Source organism: Corythoichthys intestinalis, chromosome 19 (genome assembly GCF_030265065.1).
Source record: "Corythoichthys intestinalis isolate RoL2023-P3 chromosome 19, ASM3026506v1, whole genome shotgun sequence".
In the NCBI taxonomy this organism is placed as follows: domain Eukaryota; kingdom Metazoa; phylum Chordata; class Actinopteri; order Syngnathiformes; family Syngnathidae; genus Corythoichthys; species Corythoichthys intestinalis.
The window spans coordinates 8376218-8388746 of NC_080413.1; the positions used below are offsets into that span (position 1 = coordinate 8376218).

Sequence of the window (12529 nt, forward strand, 5' to 3'; positions counted from 1 at the left end):
GGAACATATGGGGGCGTGGCAGAATCATCTGAATTTTACTCAACAAAAGCAAATTTTGCATTTTTCTATATACAATCACAACTTATTTAGGTTGAATTCTGGTGTCACTATTGCCTCAGCACATCTTGCTGGCTCCCTGGCCCTCATCGTTTTTAGCTTGAATTGTTAAATAAAACATGTAAAACCCCAATTTTTTTGTATGGACGCAGAAATTACTAGTTTTTTTTTTTTTTTGCAAAAAAAAAAAAAAAAAAAAAAAAAAAAAGGGCAGTTGGCCGATAATTACCTGATTATTTGAATGTAAAGTTACCCTTATCTGTATGGATACAAAATCCAACATGGCGGCCATCACAAAACAAAGGGCTTTTTAAATTGAAAATTCTTAATAATAAATAAATAATAAATGCGTAAATTCCAGAATTTCTCTCTATATATACATATGAAAGTAAAACAGTCTACATTCTTGGTTAAAAGCAAAAAAAAAAAAGTTATCATTCATTTTACATAAATATTTCGAGCTAAAGGTACCCAAATTTTTCTCCATTCATTTAATTTTTTTCCCACAACATTTCAAATTTATTTTATATTTTATATAATAATTACCCTGAATCCTCAACCAAACCACTCTTGAGACACTCCTGCCTGCTTGTATGCACTAAAACTTTCGTCCTGTTTCCACCTAAATTCGGCGTTAGAATGCAGCGTGTTTTAGTTTATTGCAGTGAAAGGAACACCATGCTCTGCCTGGCCAGACCCCCAACGGGAAGCCGTGGCGCAATGTCTGTAGGAGCTGTCTCGTCAACTGATAGTGAAGTCTATGACTATTCTGAGAAGCTCAGCAATTGTGAAGAACAGCCATGATGAGTGTCATAAAGCACCACATGACACAAACACATGGTCCATGAATAAACATGTTGATCAAGCTTAAAGTGCTTGTGACACGAAAAAGCATGTTTATTTCATAATACACGCGGTATTTTATGCTCCTGAATGATATGGACCGCTTGGATGTGTGTGGAAGCGATCGCTATATTTATTTAGTTTTTTGAATCCCGCGCCAGGAAAATGAGTGACTTCCGGCTTCGGTCTCGCATTGAGGAGGAGGGCGCTGTGACGTGTACGGTAGAAGACGTCCTCTTCACGCTACAGTGTACTGTTGTGTATGAGGACGAAGGATTCAGCTGATTTTGCGGATTAATACTTTTCTTTTTTGCATCACGCCAGCCAAACGGCTGCAGAAAAATCATTCTGTATGCGGGAGAGGCGTATGCGCCATTTTGGAGTTTCAAAAGGTTCCCATTCACCGTGGAAATTTACTGTGGGACCATTGGACTTACAAGGAAGTGAGTAAACATCTTGTTTTGTATTATGTCAAATACGAATACAGTGATTACAAAGTAAACACCATAAAATTCCTTTAAATAAAGGACTACTTACGTTTGATCATTGATAGGCATGTAAAAAGCTATCCTCACGCTCATTAGCAGTTAGCTGTTAGCACGTTAGCTACACAACAATTCCAGCCACCCTCCTCCAGGGAACGAACTGTAAATTGCTCTCCGCCGGGCGGTTTGCCGATCCGCAAAGAAACTCGACAACCGGGTCGTCATGTCAAATAATCCAGGCTAGTTATGTGTGATTTTCCACTTCGAAGACTTTGAAACATCCCTCGGTTCGGGTTAGCATGTCGGCTAGCTGTCACTCCTTCTGGTCTGTTTACATTCTCCGAAGCCGGGGAAGGGAAATGACATATGTCCGATTTAGGTGTCATAAAATATCGTTCGGCAGGTGTGACAGTAAAGGTAAAGTCGACTGTTTTGACCATTATGGAGTAATTTTGCCATGTCGTCTTGAATAAATGGATTTGTATTATTTTATATTCCATTTAGCACAAGATTGTTATTTGTCATGACCATGCCATTTATTTAGCAATTGGGGAAAGTACTTGGGTAAAAAGAATATCCTGTAAAAATATTGAAGTAAAGAGACAGAAACAATGACATTTTGCCGCTCTCTTCGTCGCGTTTTCCTCATTGTGAATAGTTCCCCCTCGACGGGCTGACTGGTCCTTCTCAAGCCATTTATATAGCTATTGGGGAAAATACTTGGATAAAAAGAATATCCTGTAAAAATATTGGGAGTAGAGAGACTGAAACAATGACATTTTGCAGCTCTCTTCGTCTCGTTTTCCTCGTTCTGAACAATTCCCCCTCAATGGGCTGAATAGTAAAACCAATGAGCCTAGTCTACCGCTGACGTCATCCACCTGTTGGGGACGCTAAAGCCCTATAATTGTAGGCGTGGCTAACCGGCAGATTAAAAGACTAATTTCTCGTCATCTGTGCTTTGCTAAATTGTTGTATATGGTCGAATTGTCTCAAAATATGATTCTAATTCACATAATAATGCCATTTAAGACTTTTTTTCTGGTGTCGTATGCTCTTTAACACATAGCGGCTAATACTACATTGGGAAATACTGTAATTAGTGATCAGGATTCCAGCATTAATTGTGGTGTGTACTGCAATATGTACTGCATGTTGACTGTACACTATACTGAGAAGCTCAGCAATCATGAAGAACAGCCATGATGAGTGTCATGAAGCACCACATGACACAAATGCATTGTACAATGAAGAAAAGTGTTCATGAAACTTAATATTTTATAAGGTGGGTGAACACACATAGCGACTAATACTGCATTGGGATATAGTTAGCTATCAGAATTTCAGCATTAATTGTGGTGGGTGATGCATTCAAAACAATTGGTCAACTCGAGAGTGAAGATTTTTTTCACCCATATCAGCCAGCACAATAATTTTGGCAAAAATCAAGAGACCCTCAATCGCATTGTGCCGTGGGCTGGCTCTGTCAAGACGACATCATGAAGCTAATCCAGGCAAAACTGAGCAGCGGATAAACACAAGCGCAAAAATCTTTGGTGTGGACATGCATTGCGGAGGGGGAAAAAACACGCACACGTACAAAGATGAAATTCAAACGAGTGGGCGGCTGATGTGTTGCTATAGCGACAAGCTCACTAACCATCACCTCAGCACCACTTGCAAAAAACACAACAAGGAGACACCATCAAATAGTCGAACACCACAAACTAGCATCATGCACTTGACATGCTGTCTGACTTCACAAGACATGCACAGCTAGCCAGCGCGGCAATCAGCACAACGCATACTCAAGCTCCTTTAACACTGAAAGGCTGGAAATTTTCAGGCGAGGACTATTTTAAAAACAGTATTTTAACAATTATAGGTCAGTTGAAATACACAGTATATAAATGTGGTTGATGAGTAACATTACTTTTCTATTTTCGTAATTTCTTTTGTTGCTGGTATTTGTGTTTTATGAAGTGTCATGAAAGATGCTATAACACTGGGCAAGTGAATGAGTTAACTCAAGATTTAACTCAAGTTAAGAGTTAACTCCGAAATTCAAGCAGTTGAAACTCTCCTTACAAAAATGTATTTTATGTTTATTTGGGTTATCTTTATTATATTTCCTAACATCTATCACAGCTAATTGCAGTCAATCGACCGCCTTTAATCTCAATGAATGATTTAAAAACTGCTATTTTTGTTTATATTTAAATGTTTTGACGTCTATTGCCGTCAATGTCAGTGAATGTGTTAAAACCGGCATTTTGTTTGCTTGGGTTATGTTCATGATATTAGTTTGACATCCATCGCTGTCAATGGCAGTGTGTAAGTTAAAAGCACCTTTTTGTTTACTTGGATTATCTTTCTTGAATTTTTTGACATCGCCTTTCAATGAATGAATTAAACACTTGACTTTTTTGCTGATTTATGTTACTTGTGTTACATTTGTGTGATGTTTAACATAGTATGTTTACTTGGGTTATTCTTGTCCCATTATTTGACAAATATCACCTTCAATATCCATGAATGAGTTTAAAACTCAAAACTCGCAAAAGAATGGGTTTGTGTTATTTATTGTAATCTCAGTTTTTTTTTTCTTTAATGTTTTACAAGTTAGACCTATTTAGAAACTAATTGCTGACTGTGTACTGCAAGTCTCACCTGTGGTTATGAGGGCAATTGCCCATGAGTATAGCCTAAATAATTGTAAATTATTGTCATAACATCTATACCATGGATATTATCTGAAATTTAGGCTTGCAAGTTCCACAGCATGGCAAGTGGGCATTTGCGTGTTGTTTTCAGCACCATTTTTTGCGTATGTCCAGGGACCTGTGCCCATCTCGTCATCCCTGCGCTGTCATATGTACTTTGCGTTTCAGCACCTTATGATTTACAAATTAAGCACTGGAGACAGCACTGTATGTCGGTATCGGTTTGATATCGGTATTGGATTTTGGAGTTGTACAATATCTGGATATTGTTTAAAAACTCATAGTCTATTTATATTTGTTAGATTTTTCCCAAAAAAATTCCATGAGTGGCAAAGAATGAGTTAAGAACTTTAGTTTTACATTTTGTTGACGTATATCGCGATTTAATTTTTCAGTTGTTGCCCAGCCCTAATTATAAAATAATCTCTCGCTACTTGATGGTAGGAGATTTAAAAATTAAAGCGTAGGAATGTGTGCGGGACCTAAATCTTGCCACCAAAGCAGGAAGAAGAGCCACACCGGTAGGAAGCAGGAAGGAAGAGAAATATCGGCAAGGCGTAGGGGTCGACGACCCCTGGAAAGCTCCATAAATGGCCGCCCCAGACTTTACCTGAGAGCAACAAATAACCTGCGGACGCGCATCCACCACCGTGGCCTCGCCGTTCACTTTGGGCGCTTCCTCTTCCAGTTGTCGAGTTTCGCCGTCTTCGTGCCGTGATGGTCCGTTAGAAGCTTCGACGGTCGTCGTCGTGGGTTCTTCTGCTTCTTCCTTTTTATCGGGTTGACTAACTTCCTCCAACTTCCCCACTTCTTCCTCTTTCTCCTCTGGGATTTGAGTGCGGGAGATGGACACCGGCACGTTGGGGTGATACTCGGCCTCCCCGTCGCTTTCGCTCTCCGACGAAACGCTCTCCCGCTGTTTCATCTTCTTCTTCTGCCCCGCCCCCTCTTCCGCATTCACCCCCTTCCCGCACTCTTCCGGCGGCACGGCTTTGGTGGAAATCTCTTGCACCACAACAGTTTCTTCAATTTCGACTTCCGTCGTCTAAACAAACACACGCATACGTGTACATGTCATGCACAAACACAAAATGAGGTGCGCACAAGGGCTGCCACCATGAATCGACAAGTATTGTCATAGTATATTGATTATTTTTAGAAAATATTGACCGAAAAAAAATCACGGAATTAACGGAAAAACGGAATTCAAAAATAACCTCATTTAGTCAACTAATCGCAAAAACAATTGGCGATTAGTCAACTATCAAAACAATCGTTAGTGGCAGCCCTAGTGCGCACACATAAGCTGCATGGGAGACAAAAACAAAAGCAATGATGATTCAACTTAAAAGTACGAACTAAAAAAACAAAATAGACATTATGAGGAATGTTCCGGAAGGAAAAAACAGGACCATTCAGTGAAGGGATAAAAGACGCCATGCCGATGAGAAGCTGCGTTGGATAGAAAAAGAAGGTTAGAGCACCTTAATGGGTTCTTTGGTGTCGTCGTTACCAGTTGTTGAAACCGCTTCCGCCGCTTCGTTCGTCACGGAAACCTGCGTTACACACATACACGTCGCCGGCGCGCTCGTCATTCACGCTCACAAACTTTTACTCTGTATTGTATCGTCGCTTTGTCGCACACTGAGAAAATTGATTCCCACTTTATCGAATGTCAGGGGCGGATCCAACTGGGTGGCACGGCGGAGGCAACTGCCACCCAAAAAGATAGGCTTCCCACCCCAGATTAAAACTTTAAATTTGACAATTTACTGCCATGTATTAAGTAGTGTTGTCAGTGAGGATCCTTATAATAATAATAGAAAATAATATATATACTATAGTATAGTTTACAGTGATCCCCTGTTTTTCGCGGTTAACGGGGAGTGTCGCCCAACCCCCGTGAAAATCAAAAATCCGCGAACTAGAAGCAGCGCTTATTTACGTAATTTTTTTGTGTTTGTTCAATGTCAGATTTGGAAAACAGCATTGGAAATATACACATATGTTTTTTTCAATTTAAAAACAACAACAAACAAACAAACAAACAAACAAAAACACTCTTATATGTATATGTATATTTTAAAATGTTTTTTTAAGCATATATATAAAAGAAAGCTAAGATGTGTACATGTATACATGTATACATACATACACCATCCTTAAATAAAATACTGTAAAACTAAGTTTGGAGCGTGATATAGCCTCATTTTTAGCGGTTAATGTGGACCAGAAACCACAGCGATAAGTGACAAACTGCAAAGTAGTTTGATTTAACATTGTTAAGAAATACATATAAGACATGTTGTTTCACTTTTTTTCCTAAAGAACAATTTTTAAAAAACTTGTACATGTATATAAGGCTAAAAAAAGCAGTTTATGCTCTAGCACCCCTCTTTAAAATAAACTGCTGTATTTTAAGCCAAAAGAACTGTTGTGTTTGATAAAACAATGTGTCTATATGCTCCCATAGCAGTTTCATGGCGAACTAAGGCCCCGATCTATTTTTAATTTGTCCGTTTTACCCAGGAAACCCCCGTTTACAGACGCCGCGCAATCGCTTTTGTTTCAACCCAGCCATAAAAAGCAGGTAAGTCATTATACTGTATATATTATTCGAAATGTCCATCATTTTTAGCTTAGAATCATTAAATGTCTAATATTTAAACAAAACAAAAAAAAACAAAAAAAACTTCAGAAAATTATTGACTCGCATATTTTAAACTTTTAAACAAATTACGTCACAATGAAAAAAATAGTGTCTGTAAATAAGTCACGGATATCTACCTCATAACTATCGCTTAATTGTACTTTTTTTTGTTATTGTCGCATTTTTCCCGATATTTTAGATGATAAATAATGGATCCAAACAAAGAAAAGTAAAAATAAAAAAATGTTTAAAAGGGTATATATATATGAAAAATAAAATGTCGACCACTCCTTTATGTCTGCGATTTCTGCATCGCGACCTTTGTTATATTTCCATATTTCACCCATTAAATCCCCCAAAAATTCGGCTGTGACCATTCACATCTGTGTATAAATGTCACTTGTGCCTTTTTGTAGTATCAACATACAAATAGTTGGTAAACTCTTAGATTCAATGTGTATATACATCTGCCATATGGTGAAAATAGGAATATAATAAATAATCCATGTCATATATCGATTTATTAGGCACAATTGAAAAATGATTCAATTTTCGGTATGCCGTTTTGTAAAAAAAAAAAAAAGTTTAATCAACAAAATTGCCATACACATCGGCACTGATGTGTATTTTGGAACGGATTTTGTTAAATGTCTTCATAATTTTGTCTTATATCAATTGAAGGCAATTGAATCGTCGCACAATATCGTATCATTGTCCAAAGAATTGATAATGTGTTATCCTGTCATGAAATATTTGCCACCCTCAAAACATTGCTGGCTCCCACTCGCCACCCTAGAAAAATTTTACTAGATCCGCCCCTGTCCACCTCACCTCAATGTCAATAAATGGACCTATTCGGAACGTACCGCTGTCGGCTGCTGACCGCGCGTGGCGGTGGCAGGAGAGGAAGTGATGCGCTTCTCCCACTGGTTGAGCTGAGGAGGCGAGGGAGGCGGCGCCTCCATAAAAGAGCGCTTGAGCTCGCTAATGCTAGCTTGGTGTTTCAGTACTTCTTCTTGGGTCTTATCGTGGTCCTGATGGTAAGGGGAGGGAGGGGTGGGTTAAGTTGGGTCAAGGCAGGGAGAAAGAGGGATGGGGAAGAACATTAGGTCAAAAGGAACATTAGGCTGTTAAGGCAGGCGCCATATTTCACTCTGGCCTTGCACTGGCTTTTAAATGGGGGAGTGGGATTGGTCACCACTGCGGTGATGGGGATCGTGAGTGCTGGCTGCAGTGAAACAGGGCGCCCGCCATCTTGTTATATGGAATTGTCTTTTTTTTTTTTTTTTTTTTTTTTTTTTATTGAATAGAAAAACATGGAGGTGATTGTGTATTTGTCCTCATGTGGATTGGTTGATTCTTACTTTAGATGCTAATTGTTAACGTTTTTCTTAATTCAATGCTACTTTTGGTTTCTGTTTTTAACTCATTGAACTCACTCTCCTTGTCGAAACGGAACGGAGTGGACATTTAGAGCCATGACTGGCACTGAAACACAGTTTTTTTTTCTTACATATTTTCAATGATACTTCATAAATTAACTCTAAAATATGTCACTGTGTTCAAGATAACTCAAAACCTAATGAAAGGATTATTATTAAACTTGCGGGATGTTTGTAATATGAACCGGAATTAAATTTGGGGGTAGTGAGGTCAAAGGTCACAGAGGTCAGAAAAGGGATTTCGCAAGGATTTTCTAATTTACATTTGGCTGTTGAGTCTTTAAAAAGTAGGGAGGTCAAAGGTCACGGAGGTCAGAAAAGGAATTCTGTGATAAATTAATAAATTATGAGGGTTGGTGATATGGTAAGGAGATGAAGGGTCAAAGGTCACAGAGGTTAGAATTATGGCAATGCTTTAAATTTGGCTGCTCAGGTGGAAACCTGTTCTTTTCTCTATTTTTGAATGTAAATGTGTTTAGATATTCAGTTCCTATTTAATAAAAAAAAATTAAAGTAATTCATAAAGGGAAAACAGTTTTTTTTTTAATTGGAAATTGTGTGGCAATTTTTTCTAATATTATATTCAGGGCAGGTAATACACACAAATATGAAACTTCCATTCCTACATTCTTTATCTTAATAGTTTCAATCCATAGCATAAGTGCTGCAACAGTTAATCGATTAACTCGAGTAATTCGATTAGAAAAAAGCTTCGAATCAAATTTTGCTGCCTGGAGAATTTGTTTAATTAGAGTGGCGTTGTAATAGTTTGTTTTGAAAGTGTTTGCATTTTTTTCTAGAGATTTGGGTGGATTCACTGCCCTCTATTGGCAACAGTGAATATGATATAACTCATTTAACGTGGCTGAATCCAGCTGCTCCCTGTTAAGACATACTGTACATAACGCAGGTTTTTGTGTTAGGTAGGTCTTATGGTTTTTTTAATGCATACGTAATTTAGTTTAAAGGTATATTTGGTCATTTTTGTGGGAATATGAGTTTCAATGATTTGTTAAGGGCAGTGTAAAAAAAAAAAATATTGCATTTAAGCTAGCGGAATATGGCTATCCAAGTTAGCTAATTGATCTTTTGTTGTACTTAGATCCTCATTCATTAATTTTCTTATACAGTTTGAGACTAAGCTAAGGTATCTTAATTCATTTTTAAAATGAAATTGCAATTCTGTTTATGTTATATCATTTTAATCTTTTTAATCGCAAACACTTTTAAAATGCAAAAACATGCTCAACACGGATATAATTGTAATTTTTTTCTTCCGTTGACCATCACCTCCATGTTAACGTGTAATTCTGTTTGGTTTTTTTTTTTTTTTTTTTTTTTTTTTTTAGTGGGTTAGCAAACTGCAAATCATCACAATCATCAGACAACAGGAGGAAGGAGTTTTCCTCATGTGTGGAAGGTTACCGAGGCAGGGTTAGTCAGGTTAGGCAGGTGTCAAAATTTCCAACTCAATAAATAAAACACTGTAGACAACGGCCTCGGAACAGCATTCCGCATGCACGCTTCACGCGCAACAGTTTGTTCACAAAGCGGCCATTGTGACAACTTTGCCAATTTGGAGTGGGCAGTGGTAGGAGTAAGGGAAATTATTTCCATTACTGTACTGAAGTTTTAAGTACCAAATTTGTCTTTTCAAAAGTAGATCTTCCTCCATCTTTCTAGGAAAATTGCCCAAAATGGCCACCGCGTAAATTTCAAACCATTGCACCCTGCGACGTTCTCAAAACGCGACCGTGTTGGACAACGGCCGCGGAGAAAGATAGCCGGCATGCAAACGAGAGAGGGCAGCGGTGCGAGTCCGGCGCCCGTGTAGCACACAAGAAAACACCACAGGCTCTGATTGTCGGCCGTCAATCACACGACGCGGAAGTACCAACCTCTAACATCAAATTACTGTGCCTCACATAAATATTATCCACACGCACTTTCATTGGACTCTGGAAGGTGGACATACAGCACAAATAGAAATGGGGAAGGGGGGATTTTAAACTTGAAACACATAAAAGCATTAAATATAAAGACAATTTGAAATAAATATAAATACATTCTGGAGACATTTTAAAGCTTATGCTTTACAATGTCTTCCTAAATACAGTTGTTGCATTCATGGGTGACTTGAGATGTTCAAAATACAAAATTTGAGATAAGAGTATTGTAATGTGACCTCAACTCACAAGAAGCAACAGTTTAGCAGAGATAAATCTTAATTTAATGTCATTATATACGTATGTTTTCTTAAAAGTATACACTTTTTCCTCATTCAAATGCATGTTACATAACCCAAGAACGAATAAAGGGATTATTCTCAATCTTGCAGGATATGTTTAGAATATGAAACGGGAATGGTGTTTTAAATTTTGGGGTAATTAGGTCAAAGTTCACACAGGTCAGAAAAGGGATTTCGCGAGGACTTCATGATTTTAATTTGGCTGCTGAAGCTGAATTAAGTGCATTCCAACATAAAAAATGGCATTAAAATGAAGAACACCAACTCAAACTTTAGTTAAATGAATAGACTACACCAAACCTACAATTCACTCACGCCAAGCATGCGACCCAAACGGAAGCTTTCAGGTCAAATTGCCTACTCGGGATCAGTTTTGTCCATATACCCACTCTACAATTATAAACTAACTGCAAATACAGTGTACACATATATAGTGGTACTTCTACACACGAAATTGGTTCTTGAAGGGAATAGTATCTTTTCTCATATTTACTGTTTGACTGTTTGTATTACTCTAACACACCCAATATAAAATAAATAGCATTTATATAATATTTTAAGAAAAACAAGCAGAATATATTTGATATTATGAACAGCTTTGCAGCACCAAGACAATGGGCAGATAAGGGCAAAACAGATACAGGACGCCTTCTGACCATGGAAGCCCAACGTGCGCGTCATGCAGCTGACTGGGCGAGAATGACGCTGACAAGCATGTGATAGGCATGACATCTACAATACGCTGGCTGGGCGGCGTATCGGCTGGATGTTGCCTGCTACGGCGGGAGACCCTGGCCAGCCCTGGGCTTGGTGGGCCGCTGGGGGCCCCCTGGCGTGCCGTGACGGTTTGGGGGCTGCGGCGGCGGTTCGTGGCCCTTTGGGCGGACGGGGTTGGGGACGGGCGTGGGGTTGGTGGTGCGTCCCCTCTTGCCATCCCCGAGGGCCGGTAGATGGGCGCGCGGGTGGCCCGGGGGACCACCCTGGATTCCAGTGGGGGGGGGGGGGGGGGGGGGGGGGAACGAGGGCTCCTTTGCTGGGCTGCGGGAGGAGGGATGGGCTGCGCTGCCCCCCCTCCCCCAGAGCCCGCCCTCCTTTCCCGGGCTGGCTGGTAGGGCCAGTAGGCCGTGGCCCTGTGTCGGCGCCCGCGTGGCATCTCCGCTCGTCTGCGTGGCTGCTGCGTGCCCGGCGGGGCCCGCGTGCAGCTGGATGTTATTGGGCGTGCTCGGGCGGGGGGTCCCGGTGCCGGGATTGGTGGCGGGGCGGCATAGGTCGTTCGCCAACGGGCTTACACTCACTAGGGATTCACACAATTACTGGGTTCTAAATCACAGAGATGATTTGTGTACACTCTACCCCTTTCCATCACATAGCTAATAGACTCCCCCACGTTCTTCCCCCTCTTTCCCTGGTCAACAGGCCCCCCACATGGTGTCAACCGGAAATACATTTAGCTGACGATAGCACCAACATATTAGTAGTTAGAGTAGTTAGGCGTTCAATGCATTTCTTGTTGTTGTTTGTGTTTCTTCTCTTTCTTCTGTTGTGTTTCTTTTCTTCTGTTCCCCCATAACCCCTTCCTGTTCGCTGTTTTGTCATAATAAATGAGGTATGTTGAATGATCACAAAGGGAGTATGTCAGACTCTCAATGTGAAACGTTAAAACTGTTCAGACTATCCGGGCACTTAGACTTCCATTCTCCGTGTCAAACAGCTGAGCAGGACAGGTTAAAAAAAAAAAAAAAGACATCTACAAATCCACGTCTGCACCACCAAATCCCGCAATCAACTCTTTTGAACAGTCCAGAACAAATGGCGGGACATCTTGTCTTGCTACAAGGAACATCTGATACGGAGGAACCCGTGACCGAGAAGTGAACACTCAGCACTGATGTGGCGCTGAGGATGGAAAAATCCTTAACTCTCTTTGCGCGTACAACAGTCACGCTTGAATTCTCCTGTCCAACAGATAATTTTATAAAAAACACCCAAACACACCCATCTTCCGGACCATAGCCCACATCACCAGAGCCTTTAAAAGACTGAATGTTTAACTAATCGTTGTCATTTTTCTCGGGAATCTT

The 12529-nt window shown here is 40.0% G+C and overlaps 1 protein-coding gene across 12 annotated transcripts in view; it reads right to left on the reverse strand.

Moving 5' to 3' along the window:
• epb41l2 (erythrocyte membrane protein band 4.1 like 2) overlaps window positions 1–12529 on the reverse strand; it is a 105656-nt gene that overhangs the window by 11282 nt on the left and 81845 nt on the right. For 5 of the 12 annotated variants that reach the window (XM_057823028.1, XM_057823033.1, XM_057823032.1 and 2 more), the window contains 4 exons: window positions 10099–10158; window positions 7625–7792; window positions 5593–5664; window positions 4719–5153 (listed from right to left, as the gene is read on the reverse strand). In XM_057823028.1, the coding sequence (XP_057679011.1) occupies window positions 4719–5153; window positions 5593–5664; window positions 7625–7792; window positions 10099–10158 (735 nt within the window). The remainder of the gene's footprint in view (window positions 1–4718; window positions 5154–5592; window positions 5665–7624; window positions 7793–10098; window positions 10159–12529) is intronic. The other 7 variants (XM_057823030.1, XM_057823034.1, XM_057823039.1 and 4 more) reach the window with 5 other exon arrangements.